The sequence below is a fragment of the Gallinula chloropus genome (genome assembly GCF_964237585.1).
Source record: "Gallinula chloropus genome assembly, chromosome: 1".
In the NCBI taxonomy this organism is placed as follows: domain Eukaryota; kingdom Metazoa; phylum Chordata; class Aves; order Gruiformes; family Rallidae; genus Gallinula; species Gallinula chloropus.
Window position 1 is genome coordinate 202,598,860 of NC_140085.1, and position 24,892 is coordinate 202,623,751.

General features: G+C 39.3%; 1 protein-coding gene across 1 annotated transcript in view; it reads left to right on the plus strand.

Annotated features, from left to right (window-relative positions):
- Positions 1 to 24,892, plus strand: part of ARHGAP42 (Rho GTPase activating protein 42) — a gene marked incomplete at both ends in the record, with an annotated part of 167,171 nt that overhangs the window by 24,188 nt on the left and 118,091 nt on the right. The window contains one exon of the mRNA XM_084272899.1: positions 10,557 to 10,652. Coding sequence (XP_084129025.1) covers positions 10,557 to 10,652 — 96 coding nt within the window. The remainder of the gene's footprint in view (positions 1 to 10,556; positions 10,653 to 24,892) is intronic.

Consider the following 24,892-nt stretch of genomic DNA (forward strand, 5'->3'; position numbering starts at 1 on the left):
CACAGAACTGGCACAATGGATCCTGCCCAAATAGGCAACACTGTGCTGCTGCTCCTCACAGTGCATTGCAGCAGAGGCATTAAACATATTGAGACATGATACCATACATTGCTTTGTGTTTCACTGGCTGTACATAGGCACACTCATTTTTAAAATTTCTCAGAATGCGCTGTAAGATGAAGAGCCGAGAAAAGCGTATTGTAAATACTACTAAAAGACCATCTGATGCACTAATACCTTACATAGCACTAGAAATCTGGGAATTCCCATGTTTTTCCTGGCAACTCCTTGTTGCCAGACAGGAAGTCACTCTCTGCTTTTTCAACCTCTGGCAGCATCTGCTCTTAGTTTCTCTGTCCTTTTTTTTTTTTTGTGGTGCTTCTCTGCCTGCTCGCTGCTTGCTGTCTCCGGGATGTGCCAGGAGGGGTGAGAAGTGACGCAGCAAGCCTGATAAACCGTGTTTCAGTGAGACTTCAGGGGGGAATGCTGGGCTGTGCACCCAGCTCCCTGGAAAAGGCTGACCCTGTTCTTGGAAATAAATATCCATGGGGTGGGGGAAGTATGTGGAAGATCATGAAAGCGCATTTAAAATCCCCAGAAGGAGCAAGAGAAAGTATGTTGAGGGTCAAAGCAAATTTACAGGGAAGAAAGTTTATGAACATAGGATGGATAACAGAGTGGAAGAAAGCTATACAGAATTTAAATTTAAATGATATAGAAGAACATATGAAAAACTAACAAAAAAAAAAGTGTGTGCTTATTAACTTTCTAGCTTTTTCCAGTCCTTTAGGGTTTCTTTATAATCTTACACTAAGGCTGCTGCTTTAAGTTGTTTGTCTTTCAAATGACTGTTGAAATAAACCTGAAATTAATTTGATTTGGGAAAGGGAATAAAACCAGTATATATACAGTGATTTTATGCTTAGGTCTGAGATTTTTGGATTAGCATTGAGTTACAGCAACTTGAGTTGTTGCAGAAGGCTCTCACCAGTATTAGTGTTAATATGCTTTTGTAGTGTGAGAATCAGTGCATGACAAAGACTACGTGTGGCTCAGCTACAACACCTCGTGAGCCACCATGACCCAGGCTCTTTGGGGTGTGTAGTAAATTGGACACCAGCAAACTGCGTCTCTCTGGAAAGTGTACTAAAATGTACTGAATGCCAGATAAAGCCTTACACAGGGAAGAGGGTAATTAGTGATTATTTACTGTGTATCAGATATAATTTTACCTACTTCTAAGGTAGTTTCATGTGTTTTACTGAGTGGTCAAAACAATTGACTAAAGAGTTGAGATCCTCCCAATGCAGGATTGTGGAATAGTGTTATCAACAGAGACGGGAAAATTAGTGGAGGAGTGTGGGTGAGTACTGATTTTCAGTTATTGGACAATGGAAAAAAAAAGCAGGGAAATGTGCTTGTTTTAAAACATTTATTCCTCTCTAACAAAGAAGAAATACTGGAATATTCCAGTATTGGAAGTACTGGAATCCTCACCATGGATCTTGGCCAAAAAGCTTATGGAATGAAAATAAGTGTGTCTGCAAAACTGGCATTGTATAGAAATGTTTTGGTTGAGTGTAATTTAGAAAAATATAATGGTATGTTAGAAACAGTACTAAGTTATACCCCACAGCCAAGTTTTAGAATTTCAAAAATAAAATGAAATTAAATGCTGTCTGAAACCTTTAGCCATATGTGTGGAAAATATTTAAAAAATGCAATTGATAACAAAAGACAAATTTCTGTTCTGCTGTTAACCATGTCATTAGTCATTTGTAAAGGTTTTAACGTTGCATTAATTCTGTGAATATGGTTTGATGATTGGAAGGTTTAGACCCTAGTAATTCCCTGCGTAGTCAATTTGTTTTCTAATCAAATGCAGCAGTACTGTTGAACAGTCTTACAGATTAAAATATTGAGAAAGAAAGGATTTTGTAGCAATGAGGTAATGAGAAATAAAATGCAAGAATGTGCAAGTATTAAAGCAAAATACAGTGACACCACTTGATATGGCAAAAAGAGCTTTAAACTTCTATATGTGCCTTAACTTTAGTGAAGCAGATGTGCGGTATACTGTGGGGTGTCCTCCACACTGAGGGTTATAGGGCATGCCTTTTTAGTTGCATTTTCATTCTTTCATGTATTTATAACTATGCAAAGTCAAAAAGAAACACTCTTCATATAGACTTTACAGCTTTTGCATACTGAACTAAAATTCTTTCTGTTCTGATTATGTGAATAAGATCAGGTTTCCACATTTACAGATGAAATGAGCTGGGATAAAGAGAAGAATAGCAAAAGAGGGATGGCATATTACTGACATTGACTTTTGACTGTATAACGTTACTTGGTTCACCAGTTATGTTTCTGGGAAACTTCAGTGTGATTTTATCATGTCAGTATGCAAATGTGGCCTAAAAAAACCCCAGCCCCTCTCATTAAACATCAGTGTTCTGTTCTTGGGTTATCTTCTTCCAGAATGTGTTGGATTTAGCGCTTAACCGTAGAGACATAATAAGAATATCCAAAGTACTGTACAAGTTTCTGACATAAGGAAGTTGGGACTTTAAAATGTTGGTATGAAGTTTGTAGAAGACTCTTCAATAGCTCTTGCATCATGGCGTTAAGAAAGCGGGGATTTTGTTGCAATTGATAAAAGGGGATTTCTCAGTGCTCAGTAAAATGAGAAAGTAAATTGTGCACTTTTCTCATGGAAATACTCACAAGTAAGAAAGCGACATGGACAAAGCTGCTGTAGTGTTTTATTTAACCCCAGAGGAATGCAGCAGAGCATGGACTACATGTTGACATATTCTGCTGATGTCTTTTCCCTGGAGACTCTGAGAAAGAAATTAGCTTCCACGAATTTAAGAGCAAAACTTTGGGCCTAAAGTGGAAAAGTAATGTGGGATTGTTGAGGTAGGGGGTGGTTTATTTTACTTGCTTATTATTGTTCCGTGAATAGCGAGTTGGCAAAGAGTTTACACCAATGAAGCTAGCAATTGAAGGGGATAAAGAGTTCATTGACAGTAACAATGAAAGACTGCGTCAATACGGAGCAACGGCCCTTGTGCTGCAGATTCTCTGGCACCGGGTTCTGTATTCCCTTGTGTCTTCTTAAAAAAGGCGTTATAGCAAGTGGCCAGCTTTCGCCCCATCTGCCCCTGTAGATTGCCCCTCCTCTATGCCAGCTTGCCCCATGTTTTGCCAACATAAATTCTTCTGCAGAAATTTGCAACAAATGTGATCGCGTAAAAAGAGAGTTCTTCACACCCCCTTTTTTTTGTGTCTCTCTTTTTTAATGGCAAATAGAAAAGTGAATTTGATCCACAAATTAATTCAGCTGAGAACCAAAGAATAACAAGTGTGTGTGTATGTATTCTGAAAACAGAAGCACCATAGACAATATTCCAGGGAATGGTATAGGGTATGAACCATGTGTAGTAGGAGAGACTGTAGTATTACAAACCACTTGAAACTGAAGATGACAGAAGCTGTATCAGCTGATGAGACACCTTTTTTTGTGTGTGTTTAGAAGGTGCGTTAACATGCATTTAAAATTGCTTTCTAACTATAGGTGATACAGGCATGCCCTTGGGTTATGGTGGTGCTATTTTATTAAGCTGAGTTTACCTGTTCTGGCATCAAACCCCAGAATTATTTTCATGTATAGTTGAGGGATTAATTGTGCTACTGAGGTCTGTGTTTTGGGACTGCAGCATCTCAGCATTGCTGCTCTGGGCTAATTTGTAAGTCCTTTACATGTACCCTCGTTTGTACTGACCTGCTATCATAGACATTATGAAATTGAAAGATTTTCTGTATGTGACAGTTACCTGCAGCCATTGATTTTCATTTATTTTTTGTTTCAAAGCAGTAGTGAGTGATGAAGAGTGGAAAGAGGCAAAAATTATGAAGAAAATGCACTTTGGTGCTGTTTTCTGATTTAAAACCAACAACTGTGAAGCTGGGACTTTTAATGAGGAAGCCCTTAAGGCAGGAAGGAATTTGAAATACAGTGGTGGTACAGATTCTTGTATGATGGTATGATCGCTGCTTTTAACTGCTTAATCATTCATACTGCCTAAATGTAATTGCACTGCCAGCTGCTGTGTTTACAGTCTATGATGTGGAAAAAGATGCCCCACTGTGACGTGTTCTAGTTACAATCAAATTGACTGTAGCAAACACAGAAGCTGTTGAAGTTCAGTACTTCTCAGCAGGGTGTTCTTGTTCCTCCAGTTTATTTCTAGCTGTTGATATAGCTTGCCTCTGTGAAGCTCAGTCTCATATAAAATACCAAAATCAAGGCAGTTTCCAGTTCATCTTCACAAGAAAAAAGCCTGTCGTGAAGTATTTGAGGAGACATGTATCTCACAAGTATTTTTCTGGATAAACATGTTGTAAAGATTAGCGTTTATAATTCTGAAAGTGCTTTTTTTCACTTGTATGACTTTTTAAATGTTTCCTTGCTTCTGTCATTTGGCACAGTAAAAATGTGGCAAATCTTGCTTATAGCTGCTGTTTCACAATAATAATGTCTCCATTATAAAAGCACTTTTTCAAGTGTTTAGATAACTTAGCTGGAAAAATTGTTTATAGGATGAGATTGCTTATGAAGTAAATCAAGAACTTTTTTTTTTGTAAAGTGATTTAAAAAACACCCCACCACCACACAATAGTGACTCATTTTCAGGTGCTGAGTCGATGAACTAGATAAATTGTTCTCTTCATTTTAGCATGCTGTTTTATCAAGTACTCTGGCAATATTGTTTGGTTTCTGCTGTTTTCTTCCCATATTGTGGGTCCTTAATGTTCAGTTTTGTTGAGTGACTTTGGTTTTAATAAACCTGAATGGCAGTGCATGACCAAATGACATAGCTCATCAGGCATGGCTCCAGAATGCATCCAGTTGTACCTGGTAGAGGAGTCAAACTGCCCAAATGTTGGGAGCGCCAAAGGTGACTGTAAGCAGTCTCCTTTCCAGTCCTCAGCTGTCCTGAAATTCAGCTGACTGAAGAATTGCTTCTAATATCCTGCTAGTTCAGCCATCCCCCCTTTGAAGCCGTAGGGTAATAACTAGCTTTGTGTCAGATCACCAGATATGTTGCTGTTACCATTTTAGCCAGAGTGTCTGTTGTTTGAAGTCCCATTTACTGCATTCCAGCTGGCGCTTAGGAGTTCATTTAGGCATCTTTAATCTTCTCACTAGGTTTCAACTGCTATTTTTCTTTATTAACCCAGTGAATGATACCAAGCTTTTCCAGAATGATTGACATCAACCAGGAGGAGTGTTGTGTATTGGAACTCCATTTGCTAATGAAGTCATCTTTGTAAGAAAACAAAGGGAAAGACTTTGGATTTGTATTTTCTGAGAACAGTTTCTCACAGGCTGTTACTAGCATAGGGATACTGGTGCTTTGCAGGTACATCAGGATTCTGCATTTGGAGCTTCTTTCACTCCTGTCAGAAGCTTGGAGTTTCCTCTCTTCCAGACTGGCAAAAACAAACAGCAACGTTCCCACTCCAAGAAAAAAAAAAGTTCTTTGAGCTTACCAACTTGTAGAAATCTTGCCAAATTTCCTTATCTATAGAATTTAATCCTTGTCGTGAAGGGCTGTGCCAAACCTAATATACTCACTCTTTTGGCCTTCAGGTAATAGTGTCCATCCTTTTGGCCCACTTCGTTGCAATGGATTGTTCTCTCCTCATCCTCCTCAAAACTCTATGCAGAAATTTGTTTCGTGATCTGTTTAACAAATCTAGGACAAGAAAGTTGAAGAACAGTTGTAATCATACAAAAGAACTGCATCATAGTTTTATCATCATATGTCCAACGTATAGGGCCCTATCTAAAGCCTAAAATATTTTAATATGTTACAGGTCATATTAAGTCCTTCTTGTCAGCAATTTGAAACACAGTGGTTCTTGAATGAACCTGATTTCAGGATAACATAGAGGTTTTTTGCCGTGTTTTTATTGGGTAAATACGTGTTAAGCAGATTCATCAAAAATACAAAATTTCAGGAGGAAATGCAAGAGTAATGCGTTTCCTGATTCCTCTGTGACTTTCCTGAATGGTGATGACTTTTATTATTCTTTTATTAGCATTACGATACTGATGGTTGGTATTCTGGATCTGTATTTAATACTGGTGTTGTATTACTTTTTTGTGGTTAATCTGCAATTACCCTTTTATCATTTCCAGTCATATTTCAGTTTGCTTCTTTAAGTTCTTCCTCTGTCAGAGCTCCACAAAGAATCCTGCTGGCCAGTTGGTTTGCTTCAGCCCTTGCTAAAACAGTTGTCTACTTCCACTGACTAAGTAGCGTGTAAAAGGCCACTCTTGACCAGATGCAAAACTGAACTGAATCCTCATTTGGGACTGGGGAAAACAGGAGACAAAAGATGCTGCTGAGTACCGTCGGCAAATAAGCCTTAACAGATTTGTCAGTAAGAAATTCGCCCCTCTGCTACTGCAGGATAACAGGGTGCATTTTCACCCTTTCACTGGCACACAGGGAGATTACTCTGAGTGCCTGCAGAAGAACAGGGGCAACAACTTCATTGAGACTTTGGAGCATCCATCTTTCCTTGGATAATAGACTTCTTCTGTCAGTCAATAAAAGTGATAAAGTTTTTATAGTAACTTAGAAGATCAGCTGACTACTTGAAGGAGAATTTCTGTCCTTGGCTAGTTCGTGTGGATTCCATGAAAAGAAGGACATGACTGTCAAGATGTATATATTAGAAGCTGAGTAAGAACGGCTCTTGTAATGCCATGTAGCTTGCAGATGATAAAAAGGTGATTTAGTTGATGCAGGGGTTTACCTTTCAATGTCTAGAAGACACAGGATGTATTGAGGTCTCTCAGTGGACTTGAAGACTGCAATATGCAGTAATAATTGACATCTTGTAAGGCTGGACTAGGTCTCAACTCCATCTCCCTGCTCTTGTGATTTTTTTTGTCTGGGCAAGTTCAGATGGTAGCAATATCCTTTGTCTCCTCTGGATTGAAGAGGCAGTTGCTCTTACATCTGATTTCATTCAGTTTTGAATCTTTGTATATCGTAAAGGAGGCATGCTAATTGCACAATTGGTCCTTTCTATGACTCGATGAATTTTGTAATCAAGTAAAATGATGATGCTCCTAAGAAAGAAGTCGATAAAAACAACTAATTGCACTGATTGGTCCAGTGTCATGGACCACTTGATCCATCTGCTGTCTTGAGCTGTGAGTTCTTACAGAATAATTCCTATTACAGCCTCAAGGAAGCTGTTCAAGTAAGCTGGAATGTTTCTGTAGAATGATAGTTTTTGTATTTTCAGGTAAAATTAACTTTGTACAGAACATCTGACCTTAGAATTTGATTTTATTCCTTGCTACACTGAACAGCTTTAACCTTAATTTGGTATTTTTTCTAATACTTTTCAAGCTATTTGACTGGGTCTCCTATAGGGGCAGAAATCTTAACCGGTATCATTCAGGATGATTATAACAAGTTATGAAATAAGCTCTGTAATTTTTAGTACATCCTTCATACCTGTTATTTCCAAGTTACGTTAGATATGCCTCCTTCAGGTTTAAAACTTAGAAGCAATATCACTGTCTGATTTGCTGATACAGGGAATGAGCCATCAGCATCTGTGTCTGACTAATCCAGGATATAAAATGGAGGCTCCACCTTGGGTATTTTTATCATTAGTTTTCCTTTCCCTTGACATTTGTTCCACTGGGCCCTGCATGTGGGGAAGAGCGATAGTGCAGAGTCCAAGCTCCCTCATTTCCTTTCATGTTCACAGGGATGCTGATCATCATGGGTAGCTTTTAGATTGTCCAGAGGAAATAAATCTGCATTCCTGTTAGTGATAGTTAATTTTTACATTTCAGTGTACTTTCAGTATAGAATCTTTTTCACTCACTCACCTTAAGGCCATAGTATTCTCTTTGGAATCAGTTGGTATGCCGCAGTTTTATAGAAGGGTTTGGGGCTCGAGCCTACCATTCAACTGCGTTTCTTCCTTTTAAACTCAAAGCATCCTGCTGCTAACAAATTTAAGTTTAGGTTTCTCTAAGAGCTGTAGCACAATCAGTTACCTAGATATCAAAGATGCCATATTTGCATAAAATTGACTGTTTCATCTTATGGTTTGTTTTTGATCTATACAAACAGTAGGAAACACTTAACATCTAATTTGCTAATATCTTTAATAATAAAATGTTCATATACAGCACTGTAGGAAACGTTCAGTAAGGATGCAGTAATTCCGTGTGTCTCTGAATGGAAAGCAGAGTATATTCTGATAATGAGAGGACACTTCAGTGTCAGAAAACCACAGATGAATTTGCTTCATAGCTAATTTCATTACCAGTGCTGGTATGCAGTGAAGGACAGTGTGTCTCATGGATAAAGTAAGAATTTATATAGAAATTTATATCATGGAGAGTTTGGTGGTAGGTTTTTTGTTTGTCTAAAGAAAATAGAAAAAGTATTATTTAACATATAAACATGAATAAATCTTCAGAACTAATATACAGATATATATTTGAAAAGAAAAGATATAAGAAATTACTTGATGTTTTGACTTTTACATATTTTAAGTAGTTCCTAAATAGTTCGATTGACACAATTCACAACTGTTTTTTTACAGGAATTACATTTTCTAAATTTCTGAAAGAAACAATTAACTGGGGCAGGTATCTATTATTGTGTTTGGTAACTTTTATTTTTTTTAATGTTCTTTCCTTTTTTAATCTCATGGCACCATTAAATGGTCATAGAGGTAGCAGACTATGGACTGAAGCTCAGGGTGCACCTTTCTCAGGGGAGGGGGATATGGAGGAACATTCTTTCCTGATTTCCATAAATTTTATTAAAAAGATACAGAATTTCTTTGCCTAAGTCTCTACACCCTAGTTATTTGTCAGATAAACATATGGACTTCCTTAGTATACAGGGAAAAAAGTCATCTGTTCATATCTGTGTTATCTAAAGACTGCCTGTTCTCTTGTTGGATTGATGTTCTCTGGCTGCATGTGAAAATACAAAAATTGCAGGCACTGAGCAAATAAAAGGGTAGAGAAATAATCTGGTAGGGATTGTGTCACTTGATATTGACACAATTAAAGATTAATTAAAAAAGTAAAAATCAGTCATCTGACTGTATGGATTCTTATTTGGAGGAGTTTCAAAGATTTCCAGCCCTTTTTTTTTGTTTAGGATAGTGGAATGGGTCTTACTGCTGGAGTATGTTCAAGTCACACCTCTTTTCTTTGTGTGTGTGATCTGATTTAGGACACAAGGCCAATTTGTGTATTTATATACTAGGTGTTATTCCTGCCAGCACAAAGGGTAGTCTTCCAATTTTGTATCCAGCATTAGTATTTATAGCTTTATAAAAACAGAGGGTTGAGGAGGTCACAGAATGGGTGAGGTTGGGAAGGACCTCTCAAGGTCATCTGGTCCATCCCCCATGCTCATGCAGGGTCACCTAGAGCCGGACGCCCAGGACTGTGGCCAGATGGCTTTTGAATATTTCCAAGGTTGAGACTCACTCTTACATTATTCTTTTGAAACAGAATTTATGACTTGGCTTTTGTTTATAGCTTATCTTTACAATGAATTTTGATTACATTTAGCAAATATCAAAATCTTAATTGCCAGTTTTCCTAGCTTTAAAATAGTTACCATAGATATGTCCTGAAGGACATCGAGGCGTCTTGCTAGTTTTCTGGGCTCATCTGGACTAGTAGCATTTTCAAATCTTGTGTTAATTAATTTGTTATTGAATTCATCTCTGCCTTTTCTATTAGTATGCCTAAAAATTAAAATAACAGATTTCTGTGGTTACACTGATGCTCTGTATTTGCAAATATTATCTATTGGGGTGTGTACAAGTCTAATGAAATTTTATGCTGTGAAGTTCGGATTACTGTGAAATTTCTTTGTCTGCATGTCCACTCTGTGTAATTCCATGAAAACAGTGCTCATAATCCTTTGACAACGTAGTTGATTGGTGAGCCTGTGGTTTATAGAAAACCCAGCAATTTGTGGTTTATTTTTTCCTTTCAGTTTCTTTTTACACAGCTTTTGCATAACAGTCTATAATGTGTAGTGTATTAGAGTAGTTAGACTGTCATTAATTAATTAATATCCTGAAAGAAATGCATGAGCTTTAGTTTAATCCGACAATTAATCTTGCTGTATGTAATACAACAGAGGTCGACTTACATATGCAATTTACTACAAGATGTTAATTTCCTTTACTAATTTCTTATTTTTCAAGAAGTGTAGAAGTTCTTTAGTTTTTCAACATAATATGCGTATTAGTGGTTGAAATCTGGAATCTAGCATATTTCATAGGTTTCAAGGATATTCTGGGTACTTTGATTTTTAAATGGTGACTTTTGAATGAAGCTACTGTCCATAAAAGATACTAGACAGGAAATTTCTAAACACACAAAAATGTTTCATGCAGAAATGCATGAAATCTTGTTCCAGGGAAGTTGTAGAGGAGTAATTCTGATTTTCTTTTCTTCTTTTTTTCTTTAGATTTATCCATGGCAGTGCAAAAATTTTCCCAATCTTTACAAGACTTCCAGTTCGAGTGTATTGGAGATGCTGAAACTGATGATGAAATCAATATTGGTAAGGACATTCTGTGCTCTGGTTATGGTAACCTTTTATGTTCTTACTTGAGTATTTAATTATTATAATTGTAGTGGGGCAGTTAACAGTTTTCTTTAATAGAACATGCAACAGGTACAAAAATTTCAATAAGTAAGAAATGCAAGGCATAAAATACACGTCAGAAAATTATGTCTTCGTGGCATAGCTCGGTTCATTGTAGTGCAAAGCTTTCAGCAGTGCTTTCTCAACTGAATCTTCTGAATTCTGCTGCTATTTTTAATTTTCAACCAGTTTTCATCAGGATACTACATGATATACAAGTTTCCTGTGAAATAACATAGGTCTGCAAAAAGCACTTAAATGCCTAGAGAGACACAGGAAGTATTTAAGTGTCTAAAACCAGGAATATGTTCTTTACAACTTGTGCATTCCTAAGTATGTAGTTGTCTGAGCTTTTTCCAGTAAAATTTACTAGCTGCTTAATGTTCTGTCTCAGTGCACACCCAGAATTTCTGCATTTGCAGAACCGAACAGCTCAGCTTGTCTCAAACATAAACTTTTTTAGTCTCTTGAAGATATACTTCCCTCAACAGACTTAATCCTGGAAACATTTCCAGGATTCAGAAATTCTGCCATTCTTTATTGTGTGGCATTGCCCAGTTGCAGTGATGCTTTTGGGCAGTAGCGCTGCAGCCAGAGTGCTCAAGCTCCCGTTAGTGTGAAACCTGGGTTATGATGAGTCTTCAGAATGACCAGCTTTGGTATCATGAGTCTTACAGAACGCGTGTCCTCCGTGTCTCTCCCCAAACTTCTGAGAGGAAGGAAGGTGGTTGTTAAAGAGTAGTTGCTTCCAAAAACAAGAAATTTGTCTGTTCAGGAAGGAATAGAGGTTTGTTAGTATTATTTTTTTTAAAAAAAGAAACTATGTAATGCAGTGAGGAAATTTGTATTTGCGCTTTTCCAAGGGTATCTCTTACTATAACCTTTTTTCAAGTCTCTGCTCCCTTCAGTATTTTCCTGGCTGAGCTACCTAATCATTGGGCAAAAGGACTGACCTTCAGGGGAAGGTTGGTCTCATCGTCACCCTACAACACTGCGATAGCTAGGATACTCTCATCAAGGATGGTTGATATTTGGGCACTGTCTTCTGCTAACCTTTGGCGGGGGGAAGTTCTAGTTTCACTGACAGATAAAAGTGGTGAGTGAAAACGCTGAGCTGCTTCTGTTCAGTTATAAAACTACATACATTCTTTAGGTGCATCAAGCTTGGAAAGAGACAAGAAATGAAACGTGTGTATGTGCTCTTTGCATTCTCCGTATTATTTCTTGACTGGTAAAGTTGACTCGTACGCATTTTATACAGCTGAAGTTGACTTGTATGCATTTTACACACTTAAACTAAATCTACAGTAACTCAGTTATATCTTCCATTTGGTCTATGATATTTTTAAAGACATAAGGGTTTGAATTTAAATGAGGTGACTGAGGACAAGACAACTTTTATTTTACTTGTAACCTAAGTGTAGCAAAGGAAAGAGATTTTATTGTTTGGACATTGAACAGGCATTTAAAACTATTCAGGAAAAAAACAGAGTTCATGAAGCTTGACAGCTGATTTATTTCACTTGGAGCTTCAAAGAAGGGATTTCTAGCTTCTAAAGCACCCATTGCCTGATGGATTGTCATGTACATCAAAGAATCTTATAAGAGTAAAAGGTAAACTGACAGGAATCAAATTCAAGTCTAACAGAGCTTAAATGATACTATGTGCTTTTATAGAGTAATGCTCAATTTTTGATCCCCCTAGAGCAGTGACCTAGAATTTGTCTATATCTTTAACATGCCCCAACAAGCTAGATGTTTGCTTATCATCAAAGACAGCTTTGTGTAGATGAATCCTCCTCTCTGTGCTGCCTCCTGCCTTCACCTCTTTTTTAAAGAATATCTACGAGTCTGCAGACCACTGGGAAGTTTTACTTCAGTCTGCAGTGATACTCCTGACTTGATAAGTTTTGCACAAAACCACCATATTCATAAGGGCTTCATACAGGGAATGCATTGTGAAAATTTTAAAATAAGTTTTTATTTCAAGCTTAGCATTGTAAATCCACTCTAATCCACCATAGAGTTTGATATTCACCCTCTGAATAAGGCTTCTTCTGTCAGGATCTGGTTATTTCTGGTTTCTTTTTAGTTTTTTTTTTACAGAAAAAAGTTAAATTTTTTTCAAAAATTGAAATATAAGTGTTTTTTTTTCCTTACCAGTAAGTATTTTGGAATGAGTTAAGAGCTCTATGAACGTTTTCTGAGGCAATACAATGTTTGAAGGCAGTTTTATTTGCATTTCCTGTTGTCTGTGCCTTTTTAAATGCCTCTTATACAACTCCTCTATTCCAATAAGTAAATTATATGGCATACATGATAAGTATTTTTAGTTAAGTCTGTGACACACTCAAAATAAGCAGAATTTTGATGGTATTTTTCATATTTATTGTACTCCATGTATTATTTGAGTGATTTCTTTAGGGGTTTATTTTCTTATATTTACCATCTTTGATTTTTCATTATTTACTTACAAATGTTTTTAATTCTTCTATAGAAGTGGTGTTGTTTTTTGACAAAAAACAATGTGTGTGTGGTCCTGTGGCCGTGTAATGCACTGTGTAGTCTTTCCCCATTTTTGCAAGTTATCCAGATTTATCTACATAGCCACTTTCAGATATACCCTGCACAGTTTAGAGTCAGACATTTTTGTTCATGGGTTTTAAGCTATTCCTCTGACTTTATTGAATAAGCATATCAGCTTGTTCCACAACTCACAGAATCACAGAATCACAAGGTTGGAAGAGACCTTTGAAGATCGTCAAGTCCAACCATTCCCATCCTAAGCTAAACCATATCCCTAAGTACCTCATCTACCCTTCTTTTAAACACACCCAGGGAAGGTGACTCAACCACCTCCCTGGGCAGCCTATTCCAGGCCCTGACAACTGTTTCAGTATTTATTTTTTTTTCTAATGTCCAATCTGTCCCTGCCCTGGCACAGCTTCATGCCATTTCCCCTTGTTCTATCTTCTGTCACCTGGCTGAAGACACCACCGCCCACTTCTCTACAACCTCCCTTCAGGTAGTTGTAGGTAGTGATAAGGTCTCCCCTCAGCCTCCTCTTCTCCAAGCTAAACATCCCCAGCTCCCTCAGCCACTCCCCATAGGACTTGCCCTCCAGTCCCTTCACCAGCCTGGTTGCCCTTCTCTGGATTCGCTCAAGGACCAAAATGTCCTTCTTATGGTGAGGAGCCCAGAACTGCACACAGTACTGGAGGTGTGGCCTCACCAATGCCGAGTACAGGGGCACAATTACTTCCCTAGACCTACTGGCCACATTGTTTTCGATACAAGCCAGGATGCCATTGGCCTTCCTGGCTCATATTCAGCCTGCAGTCAACCAACACCCCCAGGTCCTTCTCTTCCTGACAGCACTCCAGCCAGTCTCCCTCAAGCCTGTAGAGCTGCATGGGGTTGTTATGTCCCATGTGCAGCACTCTACACTTGGCCTTGTTAAACTTCATCCCGTTGGTCTCGGCCCATCTGTCCAGTTTGTTCAGATCCCTCTGAAGAGCCTCCCTACCCTCAGGCAGATCAACATTTCCTCCTAGTTTAGTGTCATCTGCAGAGTTACTGAGGGAGCATTCAATCCCTTCATCGAGGTCACTGGTAAAGATGTTGAATAAGACTGGACCCAGGACTGAGCCCTGGGGGACGCCACTCGTGACCGGCTTCCAGCTGGATTTGGTTCCATTCACCACCACACTTTGGGCCTGGCCATCCAGCCAGTTTTTAACCCAGCTGAGGGTCCATCTGTCAAGGCCAGTGGCAGCCAGTTTCTCAATCAGAATGCTGTGAGAAACCATGTCAAAGGCTTTACTGAAGTCCAGGTAGACCACATCCACATCCAGGTGATCAGGTTAGTTTGACAGGATCTATGTTGGCTAGGCCTGATCCCCTGGCCATCACGCATGTGTTGCATGATAGCTCCCAAGATGACCCTCTCCATGATTGTCCCTGGGACTGAGGTCAGGCTGACAGGCCTGTAGTTCCCCGGATCCTCCTTGCGGCCATTCTTATATATGGGGGTAACATCTGCCAGACTCCAGTCGAGTGGAACTTCCCCAGTCTGCCAGGATTGCTGATAGATGATGGAAAGGGGTTTGGCAAGCACATCTGACAGCTCTTTCAGCACCCTCGGGTGAATCCCATCTGGCCCCATTGACTTGTTAGTATCTAACTGGCCAAGTAGGTTGCTAATCATTTCCTCCTGAACCATGGGAGCTTTGTTATTCTTCCCCTCCCTGTCAGCCAGTTCCTGAGAATGAGTACTGAGGGAATACCCATCTTTACTATTAAAGACTGAGGTAAAGAAGGAATTAAGGACCTCAGCCTTGTCCTCATCCATTGTCACTAATGTTCCCTCAGCATCCAATAAGGGCTAGAGATTCTCCTTGCCCCTCCTTTTACTGTTAATATACCTAAAGAAGGACTTTTTATTATCTTTTACAGAACTGGACAATCTGAGTTCTATAACTAGATTTTTTAAAGTATGAACACCGAAGGATTCCTGTTATAAAAACCTTTTTCAGCTTTTCAGTGATCTTCCAGCAATTGGCTTTTGCGAATAGTGGTCCCCAGCTTTACTAGCCTTTCTCATAAAAAAAATAAGCAGCTAGCAATAATTACCAATGTTGCCTCTTCCTCTGTTTTGAAAGGAACGTGGCAGCATGTGATTTGCAGCAACTCAAGGGCTGTGACATTTGATAGGGCCATAGTGATTAATAACTAGAAGGTGGATGGTAGCTCCAGTTGCATGTGATTGAGCCAAGCTGTTATTCTTTTGTGCAATTGAAATGTTATATGGGAAGTTGCATCTTTAAAGCAAAAATAACGTGATAAAAAATGGTGAATAATTAATATTAAAAAGGCATAGCAACAAAGGTTTGATGTAACTTACTTTAAGGAGAGGGTATTGCTCCCCTCATCTTACTAATAGCTGTTCTTTCCTTGGGCTGAAATAGCCAGGACCTAACATCACTTTGCCATTTGCTCTTTTCAATATATCACCCCTGTGTGTAGTTACTCTCAGCTCCCTTTGCAATGAATGTTTTGTACAAAGATTAAATATTTAAAGGTTTGCCCAAGTACTCCTTCCCTGAGCATTACCCAGTTTGAGTCACCTTATCCATTCCCTGGGAATCTCCCAGGTTATTTTCCTCTTTGTTTCTATTGGTGTTATCTGGATTGTGGCTGATACAGATGAAAATAATAAACATTATTGGTTAACTCCATGGAATTCTGGCTTGTTGCTTTAACAAGTTCTTGTCTACTTTGTATTATGCTAATTATAAATCAGTAACATTTCATATAAGCAGTCTAAGACCATGCTCTTCAGAATTAAAATCAGGACAAATAAATACATTCTGATATTTTGCTGGTTTATTTTAATAGAAGCTTTTTATTAGGTGTACTATTTAGGAAAAAGCACTGCAAGGGACGTGTATTTAACTCTTGTCACTGCTGGGTTTGATTTTTTTTGTTTTTTTCCTGAAGAGAATGATGATTTTTCAGGTAGCATAAGATGCTTAATTTGGGAATGTAATAGGGTCATGATGATATATGAAACCATTATTAATTGAGCCACAAGGAGTAGGTCAGAAGTTCTAAAATGTGGTACATTTCTTTGTGGGAACTGAATTCTGCTCTTGCTGCTGGCAGTTGTGGCTCATGTGATCTTTACTGACTCATACCTCAAGTCATTCATGGGATTATTAAAATTGCTAGCAACTAACCATCTGCTGAACTGTTAACTCATACCAGGCAATTACGTTGTCTACAGCAGTTAGTTTTGAGTTGAACTTTGAAAAATCAACTACAATGTACTGGGTAGAGGAGAAGGGGAAAAAGAAAAAAAAGAAAAAAGAGAAAACCCCAAAACTTTAATAGTAGTTGTCTGTTAGTGCCTGATGCTGTGTTCTTAAGGGTCTCATTTGAGCTGAGCAACAATGCCAGAAACTCAGTCTTCTTTTTTGCTTGTACTGAGCATCCGCATGCACAGTGCTTTTGAGCTGCTCTGCCCTTTTGGAGAGTCTGTCAGAGGAGAAACATCCTGTCATTCAAAGCAGCTAATAGGTCTGTCTTGGGAAATTTGTGTATCTAACTGCACAAATAAGAAAAGAAGTCAGAAAGTTTCCCTCCCCCATCTCTTATAATGATGTAAAAGGTGAAATTAAGAAATGCCAAATTCCATTTTTTTTCTAATTGTAACAATGTGCATGCAGTGCTCTGTCAAAATGAAAACAAAACAAGAACAGAGAGGTTACAGGAGCTTTATGCCTGCCTGAAGTGTGTCTAGTCAAGTACTGAAAAATATTCTGTCAACATTGCAGTATCCAAGTTAGGGGACTCTTTTGGAGCTACTGTGAGGCCCATCAGGAACCTCAGAAGGCAGCTGTCAGGCTGATCACGATTTCAAGTCACTGTATCTCTATTGTTTGAGGTAGAATTGGCTTCTTGAATTTGCCTGTTTTGGGATTCTTTATTAAACGCCATTGAGCCTCCTACGGTCTGAAATACGTGGACATCTAACAGGTCATCTCTTTAATCACTTGAGGTTAGCTTTGAAGTTCAAGAAAGTTCTTTTTAAGGTTAATGTTCTACATACTTTGAACTGAATTCCCATTTGAAAACAGATTTCTGAATGGAATTGTCAAATGCTAAATAAATCTAAAATGAATTCTAACATCTTAGGTCTACTACTTTATCCAAACCAAGGAAAGAGGAGGATCTTGTCACCACCTTGAGGGTAGAGTTCTGGGGGTGGATATTCTTAGCATAAGCATCATCCCAATAACTTTTGCAGTGCTTGAGTTTGTTGACCTTGTGGAACATATTACAGGCAAGTGTATTTGCAAAAGGTGGGGTTTTTTTAGATGGTTGGGGAAGGGTTGAGTCCTGAATTACCATAGAAAGCTATTTACAACAGAGAGTGAATTTGCATAGAAAGAGTGTGTGCTGGGTTTCCACAGTAATTACCTGCCTAGATTTGCCAGCTATTTTTCTTCCAGGTGGAAGAATGGATTTTAAGATTCTTTTTAGGTGACCTTGTAAGCAACTTTGCATAAATTATTTGTAAGATTTGAATCATGGGACAGAGTACTTTGGTACTTCTATTGGACTACTTTTATCTACAAAAGTTAAACAGTGACAAATTATGGGAGGAAGTCAGCACAATCAGAGTGTGAAATTCCTGAAGTATTTGTTTCAAATCTGTTAAATCTGTTGTTACCAATTTTTTTTAATCCCTGTTGCTTATTAAACAAATGCCACCTGTTTCCGGAGTGCTATTGTTGATTCCAAGAACTGAGTGATTTTGTGCTAGTTCTAGGATCCCATAGAGGCTTCAAAAGAGCATCTGCACCAGAAAGAGAAGGTTGGCATACTGTCAGTCCAAGCCAGAACTCTTGTTCTTGCTGTGAAAGGTCAAAAGTGGCTGACAAAGCAGGAAATAAAATAATGTTGCAACAGGCGTTTATCTGGGCAGGAGGAAAAGGTAAAATAAGATCAATAACACAGGCCTTGTTTTTAATTCTTCTTCAAGATACATATCAGAAGGTTCCCAGACTTCTCATACTCTAGTCACTGTTACCTTAAGATGCATATTCAAATTTAAAAAAAAATAGGTTGAGGTGGCTGTTGCAGTTACTGCCCTTCCTGTCTGTCCTACCCTCCTGTGGTAGGGGTAGCTGGATGTGAAGTAGATTAGAGTCACTGCACTTTGCATCCTGGTGAGCAAAGGGAGTCTGAAGTTCATGCTACTTCATTCTGAGATACTGGGCTGCAGCCTGTGGTGTCTCAGACTGCCACTTGCCTTGGGGCTCATGCTGTTTACCAAAAGACGCTGAGGCAGGCAATGTGCAGCATTAGCTTTAGTTGACCTGGTATTCTGCCAAGGATGTAAATGAGTCAACATTTTAACTGAACAACTGAGTAGACAACTCCATGCCACTCACAGATGAAGTATCTGTTGCGTTGCTCATTAATAGTTAGATCTTATGGACTCCTGTCGATTCATTCTACTTTCCTCATTCCATATACCTTCAATAAACTTCTTCCTACTTCATCACTTAGCTTTATTTCTGGAGTTGAGCATCCCAGTGGAAGTATGAATGCCTTTCAGGAGACAGTCTGAGGACTAGTCTTTGTGGCTCAATCAGCTCTATGTCTTTCTTGTACTGGGGACCCCCGAGCTGGACGCAGTACTCCAGGTAGGCTCTCATCAGAGCAGAGTAGAGGGGCAGAATCACCTCCCTCAACCTGCTGGCCACACTGTTCTTGATGCAGCCAAGGACACAGTTGGCTTTCTGAGCTGCTAGCCCACATTGCTGGCTCCTGTAGAGCTTGTCATCGATCAGCACCCCTAAGTCCTTCTCAGGGCTGCTCTCAATCCATTCTCCACCCAGCCTGTAGCTTGTGCTTGGGATTGCACTGACCCACATGCAGGACCTTGCACTTGGCGCTGTTGAACTTCATGCAATTCGCATGGGTCCATCTATCCAGCCTGTCACGGTCCCTCTGGATGGCACTCCTTCCCTCCAGCATGTTGACCTCAACACACAACTTGGTGTCATTGGTAAACTTGCCTAGGGTGACTCGATCCCACTGTCCATGTCACTGACTAAGAAGCTGAACAGTGCCAGTCCCACCCCATACTGACCCCTGAGGAACCCCATTCCTCACTGACTTCCACGTGGACATTGAGCCGTTGACCACAACTCTTCTGAGTGTGACCATTCATCCAGTTCCTTATCTACCAAGTGGTCCATCTGTCGAATTCATGTCCCTCCAATTTGGAGGCAAGGATGTCATGCTGGACAGTGTCAAAGGCCTTGCACAAGTCCAGGAAGCTGATGTCTGTCATCCTTCCTTTGTCCACCATCTTTGTTACTCCAGATGACTTTAGAGTTGTCAAGTTAATATATCTCATGTGCAATAGTCATTTGTTTTCCAAAACAGGTAGTAGTTTGATCAACTCCGCTTTGAAATATTTATCCTCAGGCTTCAGCAAATACAGTGAAGGATTTGTACTTTCTGAAATTGTAATCCCTAGTAGAGATTAGAGTCCTAAGTACAGGAAGTCTTTGATTCCTTTGTAGGTCTAAATTAAACAAAGCAATTATGGCAAATCTACAAACAATATTTGTTGTTTGTAGATTTCAACAACATTTGTTGGAAGTATTTGGTGGTATTTTTCCTAATTAAAGTATGTTACAAATCATAAAAATGGTATTAATGATTCTCAGCTGCATTCTGAATGCATTGCTTTTCCTTCTACTTTCCCTATTTCAACACCCACAAAGAGCCACACACAAATAAGGTTTGTACAGCTGGAAAGATTGAAATATCTCTCTCCCCCCCTTTCACCCCCCACTTAAAGTATAGATGTACCTCTGAAGAACTGGCGATTGGCAAGCCTGGAAATGTAGTCATAAGTACTTTGAACTCCTTTGTTTGTGGAATGCTAGGATTGAAGGTTGCTTTTCCAGCTTGATTGCTGTATGTTGCCAAGTGGTTATTTCCCACATTGGCTTGTTACTCAGCTGTTCAAAAAACTTGAGCATGAAGTAGCAATTGTTTTCTTAGAATGAGAGGTTGCTGTTCATAGTCTATTTATATTGTGATTCTTTCTAGTGGAATTGGGGGATGCGGGCGGCAAGGGAATGCAAGGGAGGAGTGAAACAATCTCTGATTTAACCAGAATCCACCTTGATTTTATCTATTTCTCATTAATCCATGGTTTTTAAAGAACTTCCTCTCTCAGTCTGTGGATATTAGTCAGTTCTGGAGAAGTCTAAGGTTAATGGCTGATTTAGTTAAGGAAAAGATTAATTAGATTAAATGGACTTTTTCAGTATAGCAAGTTGTGCTGTTAGTTTCAGTGGGCACCAATTCAAGACACTAGCCTTTCACAGCAGTTCTCCAGAAGCACTTCAAGCTCCCTTCATGCATATTCATATACTGAATATCATTCCCCACACCCTGCCAAGCTATGCAACTATGGTGCTCAGCCCCAAGACTGCTGTGTGTGTGACTCCATGAGGTGGAAATGCAGGCTTATTTCTCTTTGGCAGATATGGTGATTTTAAACCCTGTTTTGTAATGGCATAGAGATACTGTGTTTAATGACCACTTGTCTAAACCCATTATCTCTTTATTCTGTGAGAACATGGTGAAAGTAGAAGATTTGTAATGTCTAGACCTGAAAACCCACACCCCTTCACAGAAGGGTAGAGGAATGAGGAGACACATGAAAAGTGATTTATTAAGTTGTGAAACGGCTTTGATATAGCACTCTGTGAGAGCAAGTGACTGCCTGGGAGATCCACTCAGTCCCATGTTCCTAATAAAATGGAAGAAATTGCTTAGATGATTTAAAATGTTTCTGCTTTGACTTCAGGATGCCACATCTTGGGAGAAGTGCTATAGACTAATAGAGTCCAGAGGGGGCTTTTTCTACCACAGCTCTGCTAGTGTTGTACTCACAAAGTGTTGTGTTGAAGAATGCATTCTGCAGAAGATAAATAAGTTTCCAAATCAAATTCTATCTTTTCAAAATATTTGCTGCTCTTAGAGTAAGGCACAAACACAGGGTAGAAATAATGCAGCTGGATGGTTTTTATAAAGCGTTAAAAGTGGGGTGGTGGAATTTGAACTGATTGGTGTGGGCTTGTTTTGCTTTTGTTTTTGCTAACATGCTGTGGGCTGGACAGCCATTATAAACATTGAAAGGTTTTCAGGACTCTAGGAAACGTTTTGCTTTGGTTTGATCCATTTAGAATTTCCCACTTTTGTTTTGTGAAGTTCTGCATGAGTAGAGCATGGCAATTTACTGGTTAAGTCAAGTAACTGGATTTATTTAAATTATGTACATCACATGTCTTAGAGGTATGTCTCCAAGTATAGTGTTCAACAAGTGCTGATAGCAAATCTGGAGATTCTAGATAACCTGACTTTCTTGCAGTTCTTAGTTTGTGTAAAATTGTAGCCTTTTTTTTTTTCTAGACTGTTGAGATGAGTGGAATGGGAAGTGTACATGTCTTGGCTCAAAGCATTGCTTTAACTTTTGTACAAGGCTTATATTTGTTTTTGTAGATATTTGTGACACAGTAGCTACTTCTTATAGCAAAGAATTTGTAGAATCATAGAATCGCTTAGATTAGAAATAACCTTTAAGATCATCAACTCTAACCATAAACCTAGCACTGCCAACTCCACCACTAAACCATGTCCCTAAGCACCACCACATCTACACTTGTTTTAAATACCTCCATGGATGATGACTCCACTACTCCCCTGGACAGCCTGTTCCCATGCTTGACAACCCTTTTCACAGAATCACAGAATCACTAGGTTGGAAAAGACCGTTGAGATCATCGAGTCCAACCATACCTGTTCTTTACTAAAACATATCCCTGAGCACCTCATCCACTCATCTTTTAAATACAGCTGGCCCAGCTGGTCACACTCTTCCTGATATAGGCCAGGATCCCGTTGACCTTCTTGGCCACCTGGGCACACTGCTAACTCATGTTCAGCCATCTTTCAATCAACAGCCCCAGGTGCATTTCCCCTGGGCAGCTCTCCAGCCACTTTTCCCCAGGTGTAGCACTGCCAGGGATGGTTGTGACCCAGGGGCAGGGTGCAGCACTGAGCCTTATTAAAGCTCATATGGCTGGCCTCAGCCTACCCATCCAGCCTGTCCAGGTCCTTCTGTAGAGACTTCATACCCTCAAGCAGATTGATACTCAAACTTATTCAGGATGTACTCAATCCCCTTGTCTAGATGGCTGATAAAGAGAACTGGCCTCAATACGGAGCCCTGGGGTCAGTGTTCTTGAGTATGATACTATTTGTAACTGGATTTTGATAGTTAATGCTGACAAAGGTTTGTTTCAATAGACTGCTATAATAGGGGAAAAGGATTTTCACTTCTAACAACAGCCCTACATTTTATTCTTTACATATGTTTAGGAAAAAACCTTCATAAAATACTTTGCTGTATTTGGTCATTAAGTTTTGCAAGATGAAAATACTTCTGCGTTAAAATTCCAGTTGCCTCATATGGTATGTACATATTACACTGCACTTGCAAACACATCTTGCAACGCTTTGGGCTTTGATTAAGGTTAGTTCTTGATTTGCTGCCTTACATGGTTCCCACACTTGCCTGCACTTGGAGGCACACGTGGAGTGTACTCAGACAGGAGGTTCCACTGTTGCTGTGGAACTCCCTGGCGTCTGATGCTGGTTCATCTTGCCTCTATAGTGTGACAAAGCCTACAGGAAGGGCCAGGGGAAGAAATGCCTGTGCCTGGTGTATGACCAGTCATGGAAGGGCTTTTAAACACACATCATGGGGAACTCTCCCAAAAAACATACAGGGATTGAATGCCATAAACTAGGAGTCTCTCCTCTCAATCAGGAAGTCTGTTATTGAATCTGTGATAGTTTTATTCCTGGTTTTCTCTTCATGGTGAATTTGGAGCACTTATTACCCGGTCATTTGTCTGGAGCACCTCTCCTATGAGGACAGGCTGAGAGAGTTGGAATTATTCAGCTTGGAGAAAAGAAGGCTCCGGAGGGACCTTATAATGACCTTCCAATACCTGAAAGGGGCCTATAAGAAATCTAGGGAAGAACTGTTCAGGAGGGCATGTAGCAATAGGATGAGGGGTAATGGTTTTAAACTCGAAAGGGGGGAGATTTAGGTTGAGTGTTAGGAAGAAGTTCTTCACCATGAGGGTCGTGGATCACTGGAACAGGTTGTCCAGAGAGGCAGTGGAGGCCCCATTCCTGGAAATATTCAAGGTCAGGCTTGATGGGGTTCTGAGTGACCTGATTTAGTGAAATGTCCCTCCTTACTGCAGGGAGGTTGGACTAAATGACCTTTAAAGGTCCCTTCCAACCCAATGCATTCTGTGATTCTATGATCTCTGTCCTAGTAGTGCAAAGAGACAATATAATCCAAATTGTAAGGTAGAGGACAAAACACCACTGCATTTACTCTGACTTTACAGTGCTTTAGCTCAAATGAAGTAGAGAAAAACCTTGGGTTTTGTTTGTTTCATTTCAGTTACATGGATGTTACTGTGTCTCTTTGTCTCTTAACATACTTTTCCTTCCTGTTGTGTAATAGAGTTGTTTGGCAAATCTGGATTTATTTTTGTAAGGTAGCAAACTTATTTTCAAGAATTGAAAGAATTTGACCAAACACCTTTCTTCAGAGTTCAAGGTGGGAATTGCCACAGGAAACAGAATTGCCACAGCAAGTTCTGCTTCTAGGTTCTAACTCTTTCAGCAATAGTTACTATTTGTTTTTCTTACAGGCACATCTGTGTTAAGGCAGGATAAACCATCCTTGTTATGGGATGGAATTTGGGGTTTTTTTTTAAGTTTTAGTTGATCAGAATTGAAGTTTTGAAGTCTGGAGTAGGTAGAAATTGCTTCAAAATCTGAAAGATCGTGGTAGCAATTGGGGGGGGGGGGAAGAAAGCATCGGATTAAGTCTGGAGTTTTCTTGACAGTTTAATTACAGAGCAGATAGTAAGAATGTTCATTTTTTGAGTCCAAACTTGCTTCACTTTGTCTGCTCTAAGTAAGTCCTCTCAGAGAAGCAGTACAGACCAGACAGAGTTGCCTCTACCTTTGTGTACCTTCCCATGGTGGAATTCTTCAAGGAAATTTGTGGTTATCGGGGCTGTGAGTTTAAGCCACTGTCTGCTGGCAGAATTTGCTGTCAATTTGAGAGTGTCTGTTGGGGTATTTCCATGTAATTTTAAAACCTGTTCACTTGAATCTGTGCTACAGCCCATGTCTTTTACTTCCAGAAGTGTATTTCATTGTTTCGTAGGAAGGTACAAATAGCTCCCCCCTCCCCATTCTTATGGAGGTTGTGGTAAAAATAAACACAGACTAAAGGAATTCATGCAGTCTTTATTACAGATCCATAAAATCTGATATCCAGATTAGGGACGTAAGAGAAACCAAATGGAGGATAAGGTGGCTCATCCAATATTAATTTTCCAAATTTAAACAAGACTGAAACCCCATGAAGAGATGAAGCATTATGTTGCTATTCTAACTTATTTTTCAACATTAAATCTTCTAACATAATTTATTTTTTGACACAAATACCCATTTTAAAGTGCATC